The 26,712-nt window shown below is 36.2% G+C and overlaps 1 protein-coding gene across 5 annotated transcripts in view; it reads left to right on the forward strand.

The window, feature by feature from the left end:
• Nucleotides 1-19,009, forward strand: part of LOC141436205 (organic cation transporter protein) — a 38,496-nt gene extending 19,487 nt beyond the window's left edge. For 4 of the 5 annotated variants that reach the window (XM_074099093.1, XM_074099096.1, XM_074099092.1 and 1 more), the window contains exons 3-4: nt 8,608-8,719; nt 16,190-19,009. In XM_074099093.1, coding sequence (XP_073955194.1) covers nt 8,608-8,719; nt 16,190-17,693 — 1,616 coding nt within the window. In that variant the 3' untranslated portion in view covers nt 17,694-19,009. Of the gene's footprint in view, nt 1-8,607; nt 8,720-10,266; nt 12,813-16,189 lie in introns of those variants that run through there. The other variant, XM_074099094.1, reaches the window with a different exon arrangement.
• Nucleotides 19,010-26,712: the final 7,703 nt, after the last annotated feature.

A 26,712-nucleotide genomic window follows, 5' to 3' on the forward strand; every position in this document is an offset into this window, starting at 1 on the left:
AGGTCAGATCAAGAAATAGAGGTTTTAATTGTCGTAATATAAAAACGTTAACACTTACCCAGTTATTTTGATAATTAATTGATGTGTAGGTTTTTATCACTTATATTTTTTATTTCTAAGTCTAGTTTTTAATTTTAGTTTTAATTTGTATACTGTTGTAAATAGTTTTTTTTTTCGTTATTAATATAAATTGAATTAATGGTTTCCATACATTGAATTTGTGGGTTAATTTTAATAAATATTTAAGTATTCATAATTTTTAAAGTAGGATTCTTTTTTGATTGATTTCACTCTTATGTGATGATGCCAGATCACTGACCTTAATCTGACCCGTGAACAAGCTAATTATTTCCAGTTAATTATAAACATGTAAAATTAAAGACACTGACTGGACATATCAGGCATGATAAAAACTGAAAAACATTAAGTTGCATATCTGGATTCGCGCTGTCATCGTTCATCCACCATTACCTCTCATATTTCGTTTTCTAGAATTTTTTTACCGTACAACGGCAAAAACTACTAGACACTGGCAAAATTGTCCTCCGATGGACAGAGCCATATTTTTTTAAAGAAACAACAACAACAAGTTGCATATCTGACACTGAAGTCAAGACAATCATTCATCAATATTAAAATTATTGACGCTTATTTATGATAGTTTTAAAGACAAAACTTATTGTTACCAACTTACCGATGTGAGCAGGAAACAATACGGTTAGTCGTGGTTTGTATGTACATAAGTATATTATACATATATTTACCTACTTATTGAAAATTATGTTAGTTGGTGGAAAGCCTATGTGGTGCAAACATACATGTTGGTGGAAAGTACATGAATTCATTCTAACAATATTATTGTCTACCTACCAATGCTGAAATGAAATACCTACATACTCGTAGAAACAGCTGCTAATGACTCTTTGATGTATATATTTATAACGTAACGCTTACCTAGTCTTTGCTTGTAGTTATTATTTAAGTACTTAGTTAATTGCATATTGAATTTAAACTCGTGATGTTTTCAAGATTTTACGAAATAAGTAAACTACGAAATTTGGAATTATTTCAATGTTTTGATCCCAAAATAAAAGATCGCGTGTCACGACTTCACTGAGTTCAACAAACTGCACAACAAAATATGGTTGTGGAACTTCGTTCAGAGTTCTCACACTTACACATAATTCTTGAACAAATTGTGTTAAGTCGTTGATTGGGTAAACGATACTTAAGTTCTCGTCTGGTTGTTAACGTTCTTAGACCAATGTACCCTTAGTGTAAGTTTTCGGTTACAAAATACGTCTCAATCGTGTTCGCGTTAAAATCTCAATTTGTATGGAAACACGAACATAGCAAACGTTCCGCTAGAGGCGCTGTTCGTGTTTACATACAAATTGAGATTTTAACGCGAACGCGATCGAGACGTATTTTGTAACCGAAAACTTACACTAAGGGTAGGTAAGCAACATGCAGCATGCAACATGTGGCTGTGCAACATGTTGCCGTGAACGTTCATTGCGCTTTCTCATTTAAGTACTTAGTATATAATTGCGAAACGTTATGTATTATTTATGTCTTGAATATTTAGGCATTGAATGTAGTTACTAACGAGTAAGTGGGAAACCTTCATTAGTTGTGAATTTTTTCCAATTTTTATCACTTGCTTTGTAACGGGCATATTACCTACATAGGTAGATTTTTAAGTAAGTATGTAAAATGCTTCGAAGTGTTCAGATATAACTATGGGTGATTTATCTATCGGTGTTAACATTTGTGCAAATATATAGTCTAGTGACGTAGGTATTTGTATACCTACAGTCCTACATGTACACCAACGGGTAGGTCTTCTTTTCATAGACAAACATATATACTTGGTTTGTAGACAAAAGTTGACGTTTGTAATGCATACCTATGTCGAATGCTGCAATGTTAAGTGCAAATAAAACAAAACTTCTATTCTGAATCACTAGGTTAAACTTGTTTACATAATCGACGTTTTGGGCCCAACTAAATAAACATGCCATGACGATAATCCGACTTAGTTTAGTATTTATATTGAGACACGGAGAGCTAGTTTTAGTTAAACGTATTGAAATATTGGCGAGTTGGCGTTCATTGTGGCGTTCTAAGGGGGAGGCCTTTGCCCAGCAGTGGACGTCTTCCGGCTGATGATAATGATGATGATGATTGAAATATTAACCCCCCTGTCCGTGGATAGTAATCCACGGATAAATGTCGGCATCACATTTATCCGTCGAATAAAATTAATCAATGGGTGGTGAAACAGCCCCTAAGTCTAATAAGAATTCACTAGCATTATAAATAAGTAGGTACCTACCTTTTTTTGTGCACAATGGAAACTAATCTTTCTAATATTATAAAATTCTCGGGTCGAAAATATTTGTGACGAAACTCCTTCGAAACGGCTTGACCGATTTTTATTTATTTTTTTGTGTAAGTATATTCAGTAGGTCTGAGAATAGGATGTGAACTATTTTTCATACCTACTTCTACGCGGTAGGAGTCGCGAGCAACACGTAGTATATAATATTAATGTCGTTAAATTCTACAGCCCATTCATAAAAAAATGTGACCACGAAAATGTGGTGGTTGAAACGCTCGAATAATGCCCCTCTCCGGATTCTATTGCTTAAAGAAACCTGAGTTCAGCTCTCTCCATAGATCGTGGTTCGTGTCCGCGTGATCCTGAGCCTATCTAAGAGGCTAACAGTCAAGAACCATGTCTCTGAGCCATATGGCTCAGCACCGGCATCACACAATGATTGAAGATTCTAGTCTTTAAGCACTGCGGAATTTTGGACGAAAAGGCATCACATAGTTTCCCGATCGCTGCCCATCTGAATTGTTTTCTTTGGGCGATCTCTTTGTCGTGGTTGGACTTGTCTAACTGGACAATTGGTCCAAGGTAAAGTTAATGGCCAACAACCTCGAGTTTAGCTACATACATAACAATATATTACACATATTATTGGCATTGAAATTTAAGCTAGCGGCCAAGAGCACTGCGCTGCGCTCCCTTTCTACCAATATACTCCACATCAATAATTGATGCGGAGTAAATACGGATGTGTTACGGTTCCGACCACCATTATTCGGCACGTAAGGTATCGGTACCTACGCAAAGTAATCTACGTGAGAAGACGTGAATTGTGTTTTTTTTACGATCGCCCTTTATTTTTTTTTATCTACATGCCTATCATAACTTCCCTATTATATGTTCAGAAACGACTATCAAATGGCCTTTATTAAGAAACCTGGTATCTGCGGGTGCATCTTAATGTTTACATTAAAGTATCGGTAATACTTTTTTTAACAATGCATATCTGTACATATTGTAGAAAACTTATGACATGCATGTAGATAATAATTATTATTATAAATAAAACTTTAGTTTTTTATTATCTGTTTTATTTAAGCTTTGGTAGGTACTTCAAACTAGTTATCAGTAACACTAACTTAAAAATACAGGCCATATCTGAACATATTATAGAAAACTTATGATATGCATGTAGATAAAGTTATGTATGCGGCTATACATAATTAGGCATTAAAACACTCGTGTGATCTTATTATGAAACTCGCCTTACACTCGTACTTTAATGCCTCTCATTATGCACCAGCCACATAAATAACTATATTATAACAGTGAATTATTAGTAATAGTATCAATATCAAACTGTATAATTTTTTGTTTGTGGCTTGGGTTGGTGTAAATAGTAAAGCATGAAACTGGATTTGATTCCCAGTCCCAGATATACTTTTCTCATTTTTGCAATGTCTTCTAGTTTCGGTATAATTTAGAAAAAAATAGTATTCCTCATGTTTTTAAATATATATGTAGTAGTTGGTAAGCGCAAAATAAATGAGTAATAGGTTTTCTTAAAATATTGTTATTTTCTTGGATTAATTGATATTTTATTTAAGTAAGTTCCTACTATGAGTAAGGTTAACGCTGCGCGTGACTGTGAGGAAGTTTATCTAGAATCGTTGATATTATCATGAAGATCATTTTTCACACTTAGGGACTGTTTCACAATTGGTTTCCTGATATTTTAAATGACAGATTTAGTGCGACAACAGAATTTTATGCTACCGTTATATATGAAGGGTCAAAAATACGAGTGGCTCGTGGGTTATGTTCGCTACGCTCACATCGTAAGAAGAAGACGCCATGAGTTTTTTTTACTTATTTATATAACGTCGCATTCAGTTCTTTTTCTACAAATACATACAGTCGGTGCTGTAACATAAGTATCGACTTTTCTATGCAACTAGTATGAAAAAATGGATACATAAGTAAGGGAACCGACCGTACTTATTATATAAAATACAAAATTAGAGAAAAAAGTGCAATTTTAAACTTTAGTAAAAAGTATGGCAAGGGCAAATAGAAGGTACCTATAAACGAACAACGGAAGGAATAAACGAGTGGGGAACATGAAATTGTCGAAATTTGTTTGTGAACTGGTTTTTATTCGATATTTAATTGATGTTTCCTTGTTCAATATACAATGTTCGGAAAATTTTTGTTCTAAATAAAAATCATAAGTTGGTAGTCTTGATTTTGGTTGTAAAAGTGGTCGTAGCGTATCATTTTAGTAACATTACGATACAAGTATGGGGAATTGAGTATAGACTGAACGTGGCCGTGTCGTTTACTTTACTAGAGTTTAACCGCGGCTTCGCACGCGTAAACTATTCGATCTGGTAGTTACAATTGAAATTCCGCAATTTTACAAAATTCCTGTGGGAAATCCCATAATTTATGTCGTAATCTTCTCATTGAGGTGTTGTGTTAAGAACAACTACGAGTATCCCGTGGAAATATTGGAATAAAAGTAGCCTATGTGTTATTTCAGACATGCAGCTATCTACATACCAAATTTCATGACTCTAAGCCCAGCGTAATCTGGCGCGCGGCAATGAATGGGTAAAGAGCTTTACAGACTGCAATGCAGGATAATGAATAGATTTATTTTTCCCTGAATGGCAACACTGGCATAGATCGCTTGTTTTTAGCTCGAAATTCGAACTTGTGATTTTATTTTGCTTAATATATACAAAATGTACACACCCAATATCATATTTTCTCAAGTTTTTCTCGTTTCCCAAGGTCAAAGAATCGAATCGCTTTAAAATTCCAGATAAATAATGCGTTGTTTGGGAGAAACGTGTCAAAATGGTGTTATAGAACGCCATTCTGCTCTGTCTCTTTTTTTCCGTTCTGGCGGTTCACTTTTATATTTTAGATTATTCATATCATTAGCTTTATAAATATTGTTAGTGCTTACAAACTAAAAACCACGTATAAAAGGTAGCTCCAGGGCTCAGCGGAGCACAGTTCGGGAATGGCTTGAGTAAGATAATAAAGAGAATAAAATATGCCGTAAACATTACCTTTCATATCTGTCTGTCTGTCACCTCCTTACGCTTAAACCGCTGAACCAATTTAGATGAAATTTAGTATGAAGATAGTTCGAGACCCTGGAATAGAGATAATGAAGGAGAAAGAAGAATTGTTCCCGCTGTATTGTGATAAACAAATTCGCAGATGAAGTCGCGGGTAAACGCTAGTAATAAGATTTGAGGGAAACCTAGTTGTCGACACTCTCTACTCACTTGACCTTCGACCTCCAAAACTATTTTGTGACATAAACCGCGTTTTTCTTGATTTGCGTTAAATACGATAGACGGCTCAGTTAATTGATTGAAACTACCTGGTAACTTCACAGAAATTGTAAAATTCACAAACTTGTCGAATGACATTGACAGATACATCAAAAAACTCACTTTTTTAAGATTCTCTTGCTAAATATATGAATATGAATAAATGAATATGAATATAAATATGAAGGTTCCACGAACAAGAACATGCCTGTCACCTTTTTAAAAAATTGAGATTTAATCTCAAAATGTAGAGCTTGCAAAGTACTATGACTTACCATTGAATTAAATAATCTGAAGACAATATAAAACGTGCCGCGAGACGGGCGCAGGCTGAAAATCAGCGCCGCCGGTCGTCGACCGGCAGCATGTGAATGCTGAGCTTGAGCCTATTGCCACATATTTGTAACGTGTCTGTTGTTTTTATTTCTGTCTTTTGTTATGTTCATTGTATTTTTTTAATGTGGCAATAAATGTCTTTTTTTTATAAAATGTATTTTTCATCACACTTGCTCGTAAACAGTGTCATAACATGTAGGCTACCTCGGTTGCAACCCCCCAAATAAAACCCTCGACTTTAATGTGTTTGTCATGAAACCCGTGGTCGGTAAATGAGTCATTGCGCGTACACATTTTCTTGTCATGAAGCCCAAGGTCGGTAAATGAGTCAGTGCCCGTACTGATGGCGCTGCGCCGTGCCCGTGCTGCGGGAGGGGGAGGTAGAGGGCGGCGCTACCAAGAGCACAGCCTAAGGTATCGCCAATATTTGGAAGAATTATATTTCTTCTTTTACAAATATAAAATTTTACTCGCAAATGTGATGAAAAACATTGTATGTCGCACGGGTGGTACTAGAATTACGAACATCGACTCATTTAAAGCCCGCAGTCTTCGACTTCGGGCTTCTAATAGACTCTCGTTCGTAATTCCTTATTTACCGCCCTTAAGACACAATGTACTATTTTTAACTTTTTAAATAAATGGTAACCATAGTAATTGTTCGTGATGACTAACATTCAAACCACTATAAGTCAAAAAGTTGCTTAGGTGGTGGTATAGACACGTTCTTTCCATGGATCCTTCATAATTATGTGTGAATTAAAACACTTTAGTTACAAAAAGACATATGTTAATTGTTCGATACAAGCTACTGACTATTTAATTTATCAGTATATTGCCATTCTACATGTGTGAGAAGGGTCAATTAAAGGTTGAATCCCTTCCGATTGTTCTATACATAATGTTCGGTAAATAAAGGCCTCTTCAAATAAAGGGTCTTCAAATTAGCATAATTTACACTCCAGTACCTGGTCGACCGAGCTTTGCTCGGCCTTAAACTCGACGCTACGCCCGCAGACTAAAACTAAGTTAGATCGATTGTTTGAAGAACCCACGAATACTAAATTTCATCATTGGTAAAGTCGTTTCCGAGATCCAAAATATATAAATATACAAGAATTGCTCGTCTAAAGATAGAAAATATTGTACGATGCAGTACTTATTATAGGTATCTTCCGTGTAAGACTATTTCGCAATGTTCGCATGTGCACGTCCTTGGGAACCGACGACGCGCCGCGACCGGACAGAGCCGATAATTACCCATTTTCTGTTCTACTTACATAATTCAGGATTGTCGGCATTGACGCATGCAAAGAAGCAGAAATTGTAATAATGACGTACAAGAAAAGCTAATATCTAAGGAATTTGTTTTAAATTATGAACTTTTTCCCTAGAGATAAAGATGACGGTGGACGATGGATTAAAAATCTGTGTAGGTATTTGAAAGTTGTTTCAAAAGATATTTCGAAGTAGGATTTTCATACATAAGGTAAAAAAAGTCGTCTTTCGACCATCATGAAATTAATTTTGTTTAAGTACCTACTTTGTAGGTATAAGTACATACTTATACTTCATAATACATATTATAAAGGCAACCACGGAATTGAAAATTAAAAACCGGCTAAGAGCGTATCGGACACGCCCAAAATAGGGTTCCGTATCATTACAAAAAAATGAAGTAATATTTTTCTAAGGATTTCGTATTTTATACGGAATCTTCCACGTTTAGGTATATTTTATACCTTAGGCTGCTATTTACTTATAAACTACTAATAATTTTCAAGCAAACTTAGCCGTTATAGTCCTGAATTTATTCAAATTTTTCCACCCACCGGTTTAGATTTTAGAGCAGGGGACGCTCGATTTTTATGAAAATTTGCACTATAAAATTTGAATATTTCGCAAACACATCACTGAATCGAAAAATCGTCTAAGCAAACCCCTAATGGTTTTAAAAGACCTATCCAACAATACCCCACAATATAAGGTTGGATGAGAAAAAAGATCACCCCCACTTTACGTCTATCGAAGGTACCTTAAAAAAATTTTTTTTTTTACATTTTGATTGTACCATTTTGTCGGCATAGTTTACATATATATTCGTGCAAAAGTACAGCTTTCTTGCATTGATAGTCCCTGAGCAAAGCCGCGGACGGACAGACAGACAGAAACAGACAGACAGACAGACATGGCGAAACTATAAGGGTTCCGTTTTTGCCATTTTAGATCCGGAACCCTAAAAATGAGAAACCAAATGAGCTAACTACGTTCAGATCTTCCTATCCTACCTACAATTAAATTAAATTATACTTTTTATTTAACAATAAAAGTAGGTATAAAAACAGGGACTAAGTATAAAATTAACATAACTAAAACTAACTTAAAATAACTAAATGAAAATTAAAACTAAAAATTACTACTTATCTAAATTTGGACCCTTAGGTAGGGTGCCCATCACGCAGGCAGCATTCCCTCCCACGTTTTATTGCTATAGCAAGTCTACCTACAGTTATAATAATATACTCGTACAGTTTTATCTATCTACGTACGGTTATTGTAAATTCGTTATTTTTCTGATTTCAGGGGACTTCGGTCGGTATCAGTGCTTCCAATTCGTGCTGCACATACTGGCTGCCATGACAGCCGGCATGCACATGCTGTCTCTCGTCACCGTCGCTGCAGTGCCAGAACACAGGTACGGTAATTATTAATTATCCACTCAGTAAAACTCAACTAGAGTCAAAACCTACCAATAATCCATTTGATACTTCCACTGATATCACCACACGGCGCAACCTTATCCTTTAAATTGCGTAGAGCAATTATTTATGGATTAATTCAAGTCAAATTAAAGGAAAAAAATCTCGGACACCATTGTTCTGTAATCATAATTTATCTGTGAATTATTGGTAAGTTGGCCTCTGAGTTCATAACAATTCTATTTCGAGTATTCGTTCAAGCTAAACAAGTGATTCTTGTTCAAATACTTGAAATAGCCAAAATTTGCATGTTTTACTCGTAATCGGCTCTACCAATAAATAATGACATTTGTTCAAGGATCTCCTTTTATTCCGATTGTTGTTCAGTCAGCCGTTTTGTTGATTAATTACTTAAAATACTTCGAAGGTAGCTGTTGAGAGGAAAAGTTTTAAAATAAATAAAACAATGATGTCTATAATTCTTACTCTACTAAAACGAGGCAGAGAGATCTAGTGAATGGTAAAAGCATGTGCATGGAGACCTTATTACATATTTACTTTGAAGGGCGAGGGCTTATGGGTCTTTACATAATTATATCTACTTTGAAAGGCAAGGGCTTCGGGGTTTTATATTATTTTGTGTACAGTTTATTTATAGTTTGAATAATTGTAGGTCATGGTCATTAGTGTTACGTATTGTAAAAAGTAATGTCGTAATATAAATAGAAAAGGTACGGCCATAAGGAAGGATTTTTTGGATGTAATATAGGTAAGTGGTTTTGGGTAACTTTAACGTTTAACCTTCAAGTTTTTCGATAAATTACTTAATGTTCATAGTTTTGCTTGATTCTGGTAAGTGGGCAGGGTTATAAATGGATTCGGTTTTGGTGTTTCGCAAAACTACGGAGTGATAACTGTTATTGGTGCTGATTCACTCTATGAGGCAATTCAATTTGAATATTGGTAAGTACAAAATTTCGTATGATACATTTCTTGTCTACATTTTCTTTTGCAATCGTTCGCTGTGCTTTCTTCGCTTTACTGTTAACTAACTTAATACGTAATTGGCACGAATACCTTCATTGCTTTAGATTATTTCAATATTTTTAATAAATTATTAGTATCGTTATTATGTTTTTGCCACCCTAATAGTCATAAGGCTCATTTAACCGTTATATGCATGATGAACTAACAGAAGATAATTTACGACATTTTAACTATATTTTGGGATCGGTATGTACATAAACCTTAATGAAAATGCATGTTCCTAATAAGTTTGGTGAGGATAACAAACACCTGTGTATTTTGTGACATATGTACTATATTGATAACTGCATCGAAATGGTTACCATGCACTGATTAACGATTTTAGAACAATTTAAAAACGTTCATGTTTAATAACTAGTGTAGTACAGAACTCAATAAAATGCTTATTAGAATAAGACTAGCACTGGTCACAGATGGAACCACGAAATAATATTCATCATTCCAATTCTATGAATTTATGTCCATTGTTATAATAGTTTTGTTTGTCCAATTTCAGATGTGCGCTGGAAGACGTAGACAGTATAAATTTCACTGAACCGTGGAATTCTTCACTATTACTTCGTGGTATACCGTTGAACGAGCATGGGAAATTAGAATCATGTAGAAGATACGGAGAGAACATGACCATAACAGAATGTGAATCTTGGGTGTACGACACCAAATATTTCACGTCGTCTCGGGGAATTGAATGGGACTTCGTGTGCAGTCGACGATGGATGGGAGCAGTAGCGCAGACCGCGTACATGTTCGGAGTCGTCGTCGGGTCAGTCGTCATCGGAAGATTGTGCGATAAGTTTGGCAGAAAAACCATGTTCATCTGGTCTGGAATACTGCAGTTAATATTTAGTGCCGCAGTAGCATTTACGACAGAATACTATACTTTCGTGGCCATTAGATTCGTATATGGCGTTTTCGGCTTTGGCCCCTACATAGCGGGATTTGTATTAACAACGGAAATAGTCGGTCCATCTAAACGCACAATATGCGGAGTCTCATTCCAAATAATGTTTGCAGTTGGCATAATGCTGTTGGCTTTATGGGGATATATAATTGATAACAGATTTTATTTGCAAATTGTTTATGCTTTACATGCAGCAGTACTTCTTCCGCACTGGTTTCTGATGGATGAATCTCCTAGGTGGCTGTGGGCACAGGGCCGAGCTCGGGAATCGGTCGCTATTATAGAAAAAGCATTAAAAATTAATAGATCCATTGAATCATTAGATACACCACAACTCGTCTCCCACTGCAAAGCAACTTGCGCTAAATACACAGATGAGCATGCTGCTGGAACATCTGATCTCTTCAAGACTCCATATTTGCTAAGAAAAACTTTAATCATTTGTGGTTGTTGGTTTGCTAATTCTGTTGTTTACTATGGCCTTTCTCTTAACACTGGTAAACTCAACGGTAACCCATATTTCATTATGTTCTTGATGGGAGTCGTTGAGCTACCCAGTTACGTTATTATCGTGTACTTGTTGGATAGAGTTGGGCATAGAGCACTGATTAGTACCATGATGTTGTTAGGAGGAATCTCTTGTCTCGTCGTGGCAGCTATGCCGCATGGTTCAACTTCTACAACCGGTATCGTCATGGTTGGAAAATTGTTTATTTCGGGCTCATATTCTATTGTTTACAAATATTCGGCGGAGCTTTTCCCGACCGTAGTCCGAAGTTCCGGCGTAGGGCTTGGCTCCATGTGCGCGAGTGTATCAGGCGCTTTAACTCCATTAATTTTCCTGCTGGATACCCTGAATCCCAAAATTCCCACAATCGTATTCGGTTTATTAGCTCTTTTGTCTGGAGTGTCAACATTCTTTCTTCCCGAAACCATAGGTAGGAATTTGCCTCAGTCACTCGAAGATGGTGAAAAGTTTGGTATCGGCGATACGTGCTTCACGAACTGCAGTGGTAGAAGAATGAGTGACGCCTCCATAGACCTGCCAGAAACCATGGTACCACTCGAATCTATGGAGAAAAAATAATAAGTTTTAACTGTCTGTATATAATAAGTTTTAACCTAACCTTGCCACAAAACTGCTGTCTATAAATTAGTCTAAGTTATTCAGAAGATACCTCTCGTCAATACCATGAATAATAAATATTTTTAAATATATTTTTAACAACAATTAACAGACTTATTTTACAGTATGAAATCTACGGCTGAATAATAATTAATTAGTGTAGTGTCATTTTAGTCATTTCGCATAAGATATAATAATATTATCTAGTCAAAGTTGTGAGTCAATCAAAGTTAAGATACTTAAGTTGTCAGTTTTTGTACGTTCACCGATTTTATCTGTTGAACTAATATAATCGAACTCGCTATCATATTGTCATTGCCAATTCCTGGCAAAGTGTTTGTGAACAGTCAACAACAAAATTAAAGAGAGTGATCGTATAAGCCAAAAAAACAGCTTTGTCTAAATTTGTTTAAGTACAGTAACAATGCAAAGGAAAAAACTGCATTTATACTCGTATTTAGCAACTATGTTTACGTTATACATACGAATTGTATTTTTGTCACATATTAGAATGCTTAGCTGTAAACAATGTCAATAGCTACCGCAACTTTTGATTTGAAAATTGTAAGAGAACGGAATTCAAAAAGTTGAACCCTGTTACCCAATAGTTAACCATACAACACGACTGACTAGAAAAATGCCGCCGTGACACGAAAATAACCCATACTATTGTATGGGTTATTTTCACAGTCGCACAAGTGAAAATAGTGATACTATTTTAATTTAACCCTTAATAAGGTAGAGGCGATTTAGCGACCACGTGCATTGATTTGGAAATTCAATCATATTGTTTTAGTAATATAATAAGTTGCAATATTCATTGTAATTATTGAAAATACTACTTACTAGCTTTAAAAATATCCTTTGCCAGGTATGGATTCGATAGCTGCTTTTGATTCTGTGGTAGTATGCTCCAATAAATGGGGCCTTATTAAGGGTTAAGCTACCGTGTGAAGATGCCCAACTTTTTGAACTCTAATTACGTGATGAACTTAGTATTCTCGTAATTTAAAGATTACAATCTATTTGCAATTCTATGTTGTAGGATATAAACAAAAAAAAACGGCCAAGAGCGTGGCGGACACAAGATAGGGTTCCGTAGCCATTACTAAAAAAATCAAGTCATATTATGTGCGTTATAACACAATTATAACACTTACTACAGTCTTAAAATCGCCTTTGGGAGCGATTATTTCCGGAAATCTTAACTTAATCAAAAACGTTTTTGAGAAACCTTACTATCTTTTCATAAGAGCTGTCGAAATATGTGCCACACGTTGACTGATGCGAGTAAAAAATTTTTTTTTCAATTTCTGTTACGTGTATGGAGTGCCCGCTTATAAATATTTATTTTTGTAATTTAACTACAAAACTAAATAGCGGCTTTGACAAGACATCTGTACTCCAAATTTCATTGATATACATCTTGTAGTTTTCGGACGGATGGACAGACAGACAGACAGACGGACTTGACGAAACTTTAAGGGTTCCGTTTTTTCCATTTTGGCTCCAGAACCCTAAAAATACCAACATATTTTTAACTGCATTTCGAATATGCATCTTTCACCTAGCTACCTACGTACATAAATAACTACATTGAACTTTCTACGAGTCAGCAAGTTATTTTAGTAACTAGGTTAGTGACGTGTGGTATCTCGATACATTCAGAATAAAAGCCACAGTCACCGTTGGCTGAGGCCCCCTATGGTTCAAGAAATACTTTTTACTTTCTTATTCCTTAATTTTATACGAATTTCCATGAGATCGAAATTACAATTAGATAGTTATCACGTCGAACGAAAGTTAACAGAGTACCAATTTAATTTTACAATCCGTGTAATACTTGTTTTTGAAAAGTTTCGGTGGCCAATTGTATTCATCCTCATCAGTTCCACTTCAATAAGTATTTAAATGTTGATTTTTTTTAAGTTAATTTATATTTTTTGTAAAATTTATAAGACAACAGTCAGTAGCTTTTAAATCTAATATTGTAAGGGGCTGTTTCACCATCGATTTATTAGTGTTAACTGACAGTTAAATGTGATGCCGTCTCCGTCTCTTCGAACAAAACAAATAGAGGCGGCATCACATTTAACCGTCAGTTTACACTAATCAATTGATGGTGAAACAGCCCCTAAATGTGTCTGGTCCTAGAGCTGCACTGACATAGACAGTATTTTTACTATCTTTAAAGTTTCCTACATAAAAAATATAAATACCGAAAAAAATAAAGTGTTGCTAAGCCCGGCTTCAGTCCCTTTGTTTTCTGCTTGAAATGAGAAGAGGTGGTCTTACCACTGATGGGTTTAAGTCTGAAAAGCGTTTGAACCGCCCTATCTTATAGATCACGTATGTCACTAAAATTGACGAATGGATCCACGGGCTCAGCAAATTTAAGTTTGTCGGTGTTTGTGTGTGAAATTTATGCAATTAATTTCAAGTCTATTAACAAGGTCTTGGGGCGTCATATAGAAACTGCCGTGACAAAAAATTGGAAAACCCCCAAAATTGTCATTTCAAAGTTCAATATCTCAAAAACGGCTGAATCGATTTTGATAAAACATGTCTGAGAAAAATCGCTAGAAAACCTGCTTTCAAATAAAAAAACCGCATTCAAATCGGTTCACCCGTTTAAGAGCTATGGTGCCACAGTGTTGGCAACACTGCCAACATAGAGTATTTTTTTACTTTTTTATAAACCTTTTATTGTCTTTGGGCGATGTGGCCGCCCCACTTCCTTCCTTCTCTATCAGCCATTCCAAGCGTGCGTGCGTAATATAATTGTGTCTTTGCAATAAACTTGCTTTTATCTGAAGAACCGGTGTTTTAAAGTGTCTACCTACAGTCCGCTAATTATATACTCTACAAGCAACACAAACTTGTACACACAGACAGACTCACACACAGACACAGACACACATAGCGGTCAAACTTATAACACCCCTCTTTTTGCGTCGGGGGTTAAAAACGGAGTTCATCATACTTCCTACATTTTGCTCTATTGATTTACTCAGGTTTAGAAAGGAGTCTAATGTGTATTTTAAAAATAAAATATAAATAAATAAATATCATGGGACACTTGACACCAATCGACCTAGTCCTAAACTAAGCAAAGCTTGTACTATGGATACTAGGCAACTGATAAAATACTTACCTACATATATAGATAAATACATACCTACTTAAATACATATTAAACATCCAAGACCCGAGAACAAACATTCGTATTATTCACACAAATATCTGCCCCGGCCGTGAACCGAACCCGGGACCTCAAGCTTCGTAGTCAGGTTTTCTAATCACTTGGCCATCCGGTCGTCAATCAAAATCAATGACAAAACACTTGTTTTTTTTTCTTTCTATCGGCTGGCAAAACTTAAGGCTGCCAATGCTGGTGCGTTGCAGTCTCAATAGTACTGTAGGTACTCGTAGGTGTCCAACCAAGGGCCGCTTTGATCATTTAACATCACTTGAATCAATCCGCATGCTGCCCACTAGTCTGTTATCAGTTTTTTTTGTTTCTTTTTCTTATTTTGAACAAAATGCAGTTTTAAAATTGGACACCGTAAAACGGGTGACTTTAAATGTATGTAAATGAAAAGAAGATCAATTTAAAACATCGACTGGGAGTAAGTAGGATACGTAAATAACAGTAATTTAGTTCGTTGCTGAACCACTTTTTAAGTTTGCCCCGGTAGTTCCAAAACACCTTGTTTTATGGGTAGTAACTTGTGGGTTTTAGATATGTAACTTTTTGAGCACGGCACCAATGATAAAACTGTTTCGTGACAGAATTAGTTTACGTATTTTGTAAATGATACATTTTAATAAAATTTTACAATGCTTTCATTATTTTTTTATTTTCCCTATGACATTTTTATGTTTAAAACTTGACACGAGGACACGAGCTAAGATTAGTAGAGTTAGTATTGTTTATTGATTTTAAATTTGACTGATACAACGTTACTGGATTTTTTATTTATTTTCGTCATCATTGAAAAAGAAAATATCTTGTAGATAATTGATTACAATAAAAATAAATTGTACCTATGCTCAAAGAAGAAGAGGAAGTAGAGACAGTAGAGAATGAGTTTGGAATCCGGAGTAAAAATGCTCATTGCTGTTTAGCATAGCAAGTAGCAGCCGCGAAATATGACGGTGAGTGGTGGTGGGGTGGAATGCGTGACATAATAATATTATTAAAGTGAAGTAGTATAACTAATTTGAAATAAAATAGGAATTTTAGAAATATTGCTAAAAGTTCGTAACTACCTATATATCTTATTAACGAACTTAAATAAACATAGTATTCAAGTTGTGTACAACTTACAACTAAGTACCTACCTACTTACCTGAATTTATTTATTGATTGACTTATTTTCACAATTTCAGATGCTGGATCGATGGCGTGGATACAAACGAGTCTATACAAGCATGGAACAGTTCGGATATATTGAGTGCCATACCCCATACACCAGAAGGACGACTACACAACTGCCTCATGTTCACGGACGACAATAATACCTCGATATGCGAAAAGTGGGTGTACGACACGAGATATCGGAGTTCATCACGAGCCATCGAATGGGACCTTGTCTGCGACCGCAGATGGAGGGGCGCCTTAGGGCAAACCGCTTACATGTTGGGTGTATTCACTGGAGCTATTGTCTTAGGAGGCATGGCTGACAAATTTGGAAGAAAAACTATATTTTGTTGGTCTTCTGTACTTCAATTAATACTCGGTGTTGTTGTAGCTTTTATACCAGAGTACTGGACGTTTTTGTTCATATCTTTCTTGTACGGAATTTTTGGATCTGCTGGAGCATACATAACTGGGTTCGTGTTGTCCATGGAAATTGTCGGAGCGAGCAAGAGAACGGCTTGTGGTGTAGCGTTCCAGGCTGCGTTCGCTTTTGGTATCATGTTGGTAGCAGGGTGGGGGGCACTTATTGACGACCGGCAAATTCTGCAAGTTGTGTACGGATTACACGGTCTTCTACTTATCCCACATATATGGATTATGGACGAATCACCTCGTTGGTTGTGGGCTCAGGGACGATCTAAGGAAGCAGTAGACATAATTGAAAAAGCTTTGAAATGCAACAGATCGGACGAAAGGCTTGATAAACCTTTACTCGTATCAAGAGGAAAAGCCGAAGCGTCAAAAGGAACTGACGCTCCAGCCGCTAGCACTATAGATCTCTTTAAAACGCCAAATTTAAGGAAAAAGACTTTGAATGTTTGCTTATGCTGGTTTGCTAACTCCTTAGTATACTACGGACTTTCACTGAGCTGTGGTAAACTGGAAGGAAATCCTTATTTGATTTTGGCGGTTCTAGGTTTTGTAGAGTTTCCAAGTTATGGTGCAGTTATTTATTTTCTTGATATTTGGGGTCGGAGGCCTTTAATTAGTTCCATGATGTTAATTGGTGGTGCAGCCTGCATTGGTGCCACTTTTATAACCGAAGGAAGTATTGTATCTACGGTAATTGTCATTGTAGGCAAGCTGTTCATTGCTGGATCTTTTGCGATTATTTATAATTACTCTGCAGAACTGTTTCCCACCGTTGTCCGCAATTCTGCTCTTGGGTTAGGTTCCATGTGTGCCAGGCTCTCTGGAGCTCTGACTCCTCTAATCACATTACTTGACTCTTTTAACCCCAAAATCCCAGCTATTATATTCGGTGTCATAGCATTGATATCAGGATTTCTGTGTTTATTCTTACCTGAAACTATGGATCAACCGATGCCACAATCTTTATTGGATGGTGAAAACTTTGGTGTGGGGGATACATGTTTCGCAAGCTGTTTGGGTAAAAAAGTTGGTAAGAACAAAGATGACGACGACAAAACAGGCGAAGCAATGGTGCCTCTTAGAGACATGAGCAAAGCGTAAAAAGATTGCGTTTGACTAGGTAACAAGCGAAGTGCCTTAAGCCTTAAATTAAATAAACTCGTATCAGAAGAGATTTCAGATTTAAAGGATCATGGCTCCGACATAAGTAGGTACATACACGTATTTACATAGCAAAATCTACCTACATGTGTTTAAGAGCAGAAAACATGATTTTATGGACAACAAAAATGTTCCTAATTTTTCTTCTACAGTTTTCATTTCAAACATAGCAAAGTAATTGGTATAGTACAAAGTAGGTAGCTCTAAAACTACAAACATAAATATGTCAGAGTAAAGATATGAAACTAGAGATTGAAATTTATAAAAGGAAGAACAATGATGTGGTAGCTAACTGTATTTGGTCAACACTGTGTGTGCGACACATTATAGATATATGTCTTCATACAAATACCTATAGTCACCTCCGCTTCCACATAAATCAACGTGACTATCTACCTACACAGACCCAACTATTTATCACCAACACTATTAATTAGAGCGTTTCTATGCATATTTACTGATTCATCATACCTATGTTGTCAAATTGGTTGTTTTTATTGTGAGGTTCTTATGCTTGTGCGTGTACCTACTCATAGCTTTGATTTGAGGACGAACTTACAGAGTTTGAAACGCTTCAGGTGATGATAATTGGGTCCGTGCGACATATTAGGTATGTGGAAGGATATTTGACACAGACGTAGGTAGCTATTTTACATGCGCGGTGGCGTAGTAGGTAGCAAGGTAACTGTTCTTTTTTTACCGACGAAAAAAAAACGGAGGAGGTTCTCAAGTCGACGCGTATATTTGTTTTTTTTTATAATGACCACTTAACTAAACTATATTTTTTTACAGAGTAGTCCGATTTTGATAATTCTTTTATTATTTGAAAAAAAAAATACCCCAACGGTGGGAATAAAGTGTAAAATAAACACTTTTTAACAAAAAAAATTAAACCACCGAAAAACTGAAAAGCAAAATATAGTAAACCTTTTTTTTATTTAACCTTAATCTAGGTAGGTACCTACTAGTTTGAAGTCGGTGGCGCAGCACGAGCCAGCAGGAGTGGGCATATAGTCGTCTTCCTCACCTGCTTTGCTTTTCAGTTTTTTCCGCGGTTTAATTTTTTTGTTATTCATCAATAGGGACCTCCGCAAGTACATTCAAGTACAAAATACCTACTTACTACGATCTTATTATTATCTCTGGATGACAATAATGACTACCTTCTGAATAAAGGTATATTTTAAGTAAACTAGGTAAGTGTGTAAATATTAAGAAAACATAAAAAATAAACTGTAAATAAACTACATATTAACTATTGTTATTTTATTTGTATTGAGAACAAGTTGTACAAAATGTTGCAAATATATTTATTTATGAGAAATACAACGTAGTTTATATTTATACGGTCTGCTATAAAAATCAATAAAACAGAGCCAAGGAAACGAAATATTAGGTTCAATAATATGTTGCATAAAATCGAATCTCATAATTTCGTTTCTCATAACAACCTTGAGCAGAATCATCATATCACCGAATTACTTTTCGCATATATTTTTTCTCATATTATAATTTCTCATAATTTTGTACAGCAGAATATTAATATCACATAATATCGATGAGATGAGTTACAGCATTCGACGCAGAAAAAAAAACTGAATCGAAATATGCAATAAAAAATTTTTGGTAAAGGTGTGGGTTACAGCGTTTATGCTTTCCACCGTCGACTTCGATATCGATATACCAACTGTTTGTCAACGCAGCATCGCTCGAGAGACTCAAGCACCGCCCATGTTTCGACCGTATCAAAGGCTTTCTCGTAGTCCACAAACGCTACAAATATCGGCAAGTTATACTCTTCGGAGTTCTATATGACTTACCGTGTAGCCTTTTTGGAACCCGGCTTGTTCGGGTGGTTGAAACTCATCGAGTCTGTGGATGATACGATTTACAATAGCCCTGGAAAACAGCTTATAAACTTGACTTAACAACGAGATGCGTCTGTTCACCCTTCTTGACGAACAACTAAACCATGCTCTTATTTCACGCTTCTGGCGTTGTATTTAGTTAGACGGAGTTGATGAGGATTCAGATCTCTGAAGTAAACCCTCCAATGACATTACTCTGCTTAAAGCGAGGTATGAATGGGGACCACCTGAGAGCGACATCTAGTGACAAACTAGTGAACTAAAAGTTGCATACATAAAGATGTGTAGGAGCAGCAGTCGGTGTCCTTTCAGAGATTTATCGTGGATACAATAAAATGAAGACGGATGATTTCTCAGATGAACAGGATACAAAATAACAAGCAGTGAGTCGACGGGCAGAAAACGAGATAGAGAGTGTATCTCTTAGTAGTCTGTGATAGAGAGTAGACAACCCGTGGTGTTGTCATAACATAAAAAGTCATAAGGCATGCCATGCAATAGAGATAATGCATATCTACATGCCCATTCAATATCAATCTTAACAAAAGAAAGGATTTTTTACTAAAATCTGTTGGGATTTGGAATTGTGTGATGGTTTATTAATTGTTTATTGCTACCAAACCAAACTAATGTTGTGTTGCCGCTCAATTGAAATTGAAATCCGATAACTTTGTAACTGCACTTTATCTGTACCTAATACAATTTTGACGACTTTCGGACCTCATAGCTCCTCAACCCTTGTCTTAAACCAAAAACCTACTAAGAAACCTCCAAATCATTTTTAAAGACCTATCTAATAATGCCAAACACGTCAGCTTACGCTAAAAAAAATTTTACAATCACTGTTTTTTTTACGTAAAATCCGACCAATTTTTTTTTTATATATATCAAGGTATCCTATGTCACCCGGAGTATAATAACGAATCGATTGACACCTTATTTATTAAAATCGGACGAGTAGTCTAGATGCTACGGTGGAACATACGTAATACAAACATACATAGACTGCTAATTTACACACCCATTATGATGATGATACCTACTTACAACGGCGAAGGAGCAAGGAAAATTTCGAAATTTCATCACTTTCATTCACGCTAAATAGCATTCAAGCAAGTCAGCTCAGCACTGTCAACAGAGAATTGAGTAATGAGGGGTTCGACCGACAGCTCGTATAATTCAATAATATCACAATGATTAAAAGTCCCAGCATTAAAACTCAATACATTTTAATATTTACAACAAACAATAATATTTAAATCACAGTGAGATAAAAACATTGATAGACGAAACATTGATCTGAATACAGAGAACACAGATATTATGAAGTAGGTATGTTAATTTAAGATTTGTTAACAAGCTGAGACCAACAGACAAATTCTTTGAGATTAGATTACACGTAGTTAAATCCTATCTAAGCGGCGGTCTACTTAGTATTAGGGTCCCCGCTGGCGATGCTATCACATTCCGGAACCTACATGACTACATGTCAAGAGCGGTAAACTCACATGCACACGACTGTGGGGAAAACTCAGTGGTGGAAGCACTCTGAACGGCAGCGCGGTCAGTGGTGACCTTAATCCTATTCTAGACGAGAAAAGTGCTACAAACACCAGTAGGTAATATGAAAGTCACTACTGAATGTTCGAGGACTCCGAAAGGAAGGAGGGGTTACAGATTTCTTTACTCATATAATATAATGACACTAAGTTTGTCTAAAGTATGACACTTTCGCATACACGATGGCGGCCATCGACCATGTACCTTACGGCACTAGACTGGCTGTTTGGAACAAAACGCGCGGCGCATCAATCATCAATATTACTTTGACACAACCGCTGTCACGGACGTCAACAGACTATAGTGAACTGTTCACAAAACCGCGCTGTGAACTGTTTTTGTGCGCCGTTTTGATGTAAGAAACATGCAGTCTAGCTAGTACAGTCAGCGTCATATAGTACGTAGCAGTCAAGATCACCAAATATTTGGAAACATACAAAATAGTCATTACCAGTGACTCAGTCAAAGCGGTCAAATGTTCGAGACATCCATCGTGTACAAATATACCGGAGCACGCCCGTCGTCAAATACTTTATAACATTCAAGCCGACATTAGTACCGTAGCAGCCAAAGTATCAAAAGTATGGGACACCACAGAAAAATTGACTTTATTATATACCGTATAAGGTCCAATTATCTAGTTAGCTAGTCATCTTTAATACAACGTGAACGGTGTTCTATTTTCAGTCTCTTGGTGCAAAATGCACATGTCATTACCTTTTTAATTAAATAAAACTCTTTTATATTGTAATTATACTGGCCAATTCAAGCCATATTTATCCGTTAATCCGAAATTCTGACAATGTAAATAAAAATGTGAAAAAAGGCGTCAGGCTTCAAATGAAAGAGACGGAACGATCACTGACAAGTGGTACTTTTTCGGTGATTGTCAAAACGAAAAGTCGAATCTTATTACGTGTTACCTAATGTTATTTCGCACTCAACTCGAGATTAAACCTTAAACCTTTTAAATAAAGCTCAGTTTTCTAGTGTGTCCCATAACATTATGGCTGCTACGCTACCAGTGTGATGTGCGTGCTCCGATTTATTTGTACACGATGGATGTCCTGAGCAATTTGATCGCTTTGATTGGGTCAATGTTAATGACTATTTGGATGTTTCCAAGTATTTGGTGATCTTAACTGATGAGCTGCTGTACATAGATGTTAATGATGGCGGCTGTAATTTTTTCATCTTTTCTTGCACAATACCTATAAGTAGGTATTATAGGTATGTATGGTCGTTTTTGATAAATTACAACACCTTTGCAAAAAATAGGTAACAGAAGTTCTTATCAACTTTCATGAATGGCAGTCACGGAAAGAAGTTTAATAGCACATGTCCACTTTTGTATTTAGTATCTGGGCGACCGCGCTTTGCTCGCAGTTTTTTTTTGTGAAATTGAGTTTTCGGAGAAATATGTATTTACTTAAATAAACTTTAAAAGTAAAACTTGAACTAATAAATTAACATATAATTAATAAGAATAACCTAACTAACCAACAAAAAGTTAGAAAACCCCCCATCGCTAGAAAACCTGATTTCGAATAAAGAAAACCGCATTCAAATCGAGCCACCCGTTTATGTGCTATAGTGCCGCAGACAGACATACAGACAGACACATAGACACACAGCGGTCAAATTTATAACACCCCTCTTTTTGCGTCGGGGGTTAAAAATAGAAAAGCTTAGTCGCATCCGACTTACATCTGAACTCTAGACCCCAGTTTCTATTACCAGTCCAACACTTTATCACTGAACCACCACGCTGATGACTATAATATTTTTCACCTATGATGAGTTCTGAGACGTTTCGAGTTTGAAAGTTTTAGAGATGTAGCATTTATCGAGTGAACTATCGATTTTTCTACGAGTTATTAGTGCATATTTTTGGAGTAGCATTATATTTCAAAAAATAATATTTTTCCAGTTTTCCGCCCAGCGGGCCACGGTTTTCTCGTTCACGCTCAAAATAATCCCTCAAAACGAATTACAAACTCCCGACTCTATAGGAGTTCAAAACAGTTTTATTAGACCGTTTCGGCATTTTGCCAAAAAAAAAAACAACAAACATAACGAGAAACAGTAACAAAAGTCAACAACAATAATAACAGAAATGAACAATAACAAAATACAATGCAAAAAAAATGCAATGGAAACAACTCGTATACAAGGCAGACGCACTCGTACTGACAGTGATACTGACAAGCACTGTCCACAAGAGGCACAAGATGGCTGCGGCCGTGTTTCAAATAGCCGCGTTTACAAAATCTTGCAAGTTTTGTTTAAAAATTTAAAATATCTAAGTGTTCATGGTTATTGAATAAATTGAATAATGCACCGCGGCAATGAGGGCTATCGCGTATGAATTCGCCGCTAGAGGCGCTAGTGTAGCGTGAGGTCTCCGAAATGTCAAATCTCATAGTTTTTGGGTGAGCTACGCGGGTTTATTTATAATTAGAATAATTTTGTGAATATTTTGCAATATCTGAAATTAATTATGGCAAATATGCGTTCCGGGGCAGTGAATGTCTGTGTTTTGAGACAGTTTTGTCTTTTAGAAACCTTTGTCCTCCCTTTTTTCCGAACAAAACGGGGACTATGCAACACTGTGGCATGCTCGATATTTTTATGGTACGGTTTTAAGGTGTATTCAATATGATTTTAATCTAAACTTTGTTTTCACGCCCGTGATAACAGACTTTGATAGCCATACATAAAAACCTCACGCAACAGTGCGCCATCTAGTGAGACAAAAAACGATAGCCCTCATTGCCGATAATGTTGTGTCACGTCACTTCACTACTCTGTTCCGTTTCACACATTGCGTCATTTAGAAAAATAAATATTTTTCTATCGTATTCGATGGAGACTATTTAATGGAGACTGATATTGTTATATATTTTTAAAATGTACAGTTTTAAAATTTTATGATTATTTTGCTTCTAACTAGAAATTATTTTTAAAAAATATTTTGCGAACATAGTATGCGTAACTCGGAAATTTTTTAAGTGTCACAGAATTCATCATAGGTGAAAAATACAATAGTGATGACACAGATAACAACTACCGATCTTATTGCGCGTGAAATTTTCACAAAATAAATAATCGTTGTGATTCCTTATGAAAGGATAACTTCTAAATAAAAACATGAATGGTACAAGATCTGCATAGTTAAACTACAATAATTGACTAGGAAATTGTTGCAGAATTTAAGACAAACAATTCCCAAATATACATTGATTATATTACACATCATCTATTGAAAATGTCATAGTATAAAAAAACCCTAACAGTTGAGCGAACTATAAAGTCAAAGCAAATAATTATCCTCTGTAATCATGTTCATACAAAAAATAAATATTAATAGTAGGTATTTCAAATAAATGAGAAACCTCTTCCGACTTATCCATGAGGCAAGTCATATTACCTATAAGGCTTGTTCACGAAAAAAAGTAGCCGCCTAAAGTTGGGCCTTCATCAGTAAATAGAAAGTTTTTAGTATGGTAAAATATGTCATTTCAACAAAGATATTGTCTATTATAAGAAAAACATAAAATGAATCTCATTTAATTGATAAAATCAACATGCCGAGAATAAACGAGAATACTCGTCAATTAATTTTAGTGTCCACAATAGTGCAGACAAGGGAATTTCCGTGCGACAACTCGCAAATAACTCGTAAATAATGCCAAAAAGAGAAATAATTTACAGACTAGGAAAAAACAGAAAATCCCTAAAATCCTGTCCAGCTTGAAAAAGCAAAAATTCGAGCTAAAAACTTAAACAAGTATTTAATTGAAAATCGCGACAGATGCATTTAATGGATGATGAAACTTACGATAAGAAAGACACGAATGTTACCGGGGCCGCGTTTTGTACGTGTGTGGAAGGCCAGGATGTTCCGGAACATCGCAGCTTTTGAAAATTCGCCTGAAAGATCTTGGTATGGCATTACGGCAAGCCATTTGCTCGCGTGGGCTTATAAGTTCGAGTTTTTTCACTACCGCAATGGGAACAGTCAAGCAATGAGGGTTATCGCGTATGAATTCGCCGGTAGAGGCGCTAGTGTAGCGTGAGGTCTCCGAAAAGTCAAATCTCATAGTTTTTGGGGAGCTACGCGGGTTTATTTATAATTAGAATAATTTTGTGAATATTTAGCATTACCTGAAATTAATTATGGCAATAACGCGATAAGGGGTAATGAATGACTGTGTTTTGAGACAGTTTTGTCTATCGAAAACTTTTGTCCTCCCTTTTTTCCGAACAAAACGGGACTGCGCAACTTGCGCAAGACTGTGGTTGCTCGATACTTTTATGGTACGGTTTTAAGAAGTATTAAACATGATTTTAATCTAAACTTTGTTTTCACGCCCGTAATAACAGACTTTGAAAGCCACACTTAAAAACCTCACGCAAGTGGCGCTATCTAGTAAGACAAAAAACTGCCCTCATTGGGCGTTTTTCCATTAGCCGTCCCGGCACCAGCACGGCACCGGCATGGCCGTGCACCAGCATCGGCGCCGGGGCCTCGTTTTTCCACTGCACCGGTGTCGATGCCGGTTTACGCCCGGTGAGCGGAACTACTGACACGGACGCACACGGCTTCAATTCATTATACAACACAATGCATGTCATGCAGTTTTGCCGAGCCGGCACCGAGTGGGAAGCTTGCTACCCGGCGACGGCGTCGGTGGGACTAACGCCGGGTCGGCGCCGGCGCCGATAAGTGAAAAAGCGCGTCATACATTTTCATACAAATTTGCTTCCCTAACTAACGCTAACGGCTAATGGAAAAACGACCATTCGCCCACTCTTAGGTATTCAATAAAAATTGACATTGTATTTTTTTGAATATTCATATGTACCTACACACAGAATAGTTTTTCTTTATTTTAATTACTGTGAGATATACGATTTATTTACAATTATCTATATGGCTACTTTTTTTGGTGAACAAGCCTTAGATTATACCTTCCGCCGCCTAACTTTGCCTAAAAGTTCATTGCCACGACTAGTACTACAAAAACTATAAAGGTATAATTCCAATAATTGAATAGGCACTATATCGTTAAGCGTTTCAAACACAATCCGGGAGTAACGTAAAGACGTCGCATAAAAAATGTATCTCAAAAATGCGTCAAAACTGAGTATTAAGTAATGAACTTTTAGGCAGATTTATATGGCGCGTGGTATAGTTTAGAATAAGGTAACTAAAAAATAATATAACAATTTTGCAATTTCTAATAATTGCATAATAATCTACCTGCAGTAAAGCGATGTGTTGGTGTCACTTTGATTCCTTAGATAATTTTGCTTGTTGCAAAAATAATTTATTTTATTATTTACATTTCATCTTCTGTAATAACATGACATCACAAATTACAAATTTACAATATATCACAACAATCAAAGACATATTCTCGAATCTCTACAATTGGTAATTGATTGGCTGTGCTTTGCCCCACTCTAAAAACAGATGCTCGAGGCTGGGGCTAGCTTAGGTTCCGTTCCTTTCGCAACTAACGCTT

This window comes from Choristoneura fumiferana, chromosome 16 (genome assembly GCF_025370935.1).
Source record: "Choristoneura fumiferana chromosome 16, NRCan_CFum_1, whole genome shotgun sequence".
Taxonomy (NCBI): Eukaryota; Metazoa; Arthropoda; class Insecta; order Lepidoptera; family Tortricidae; genus Choristoneura; species Choristoneura fumiferana.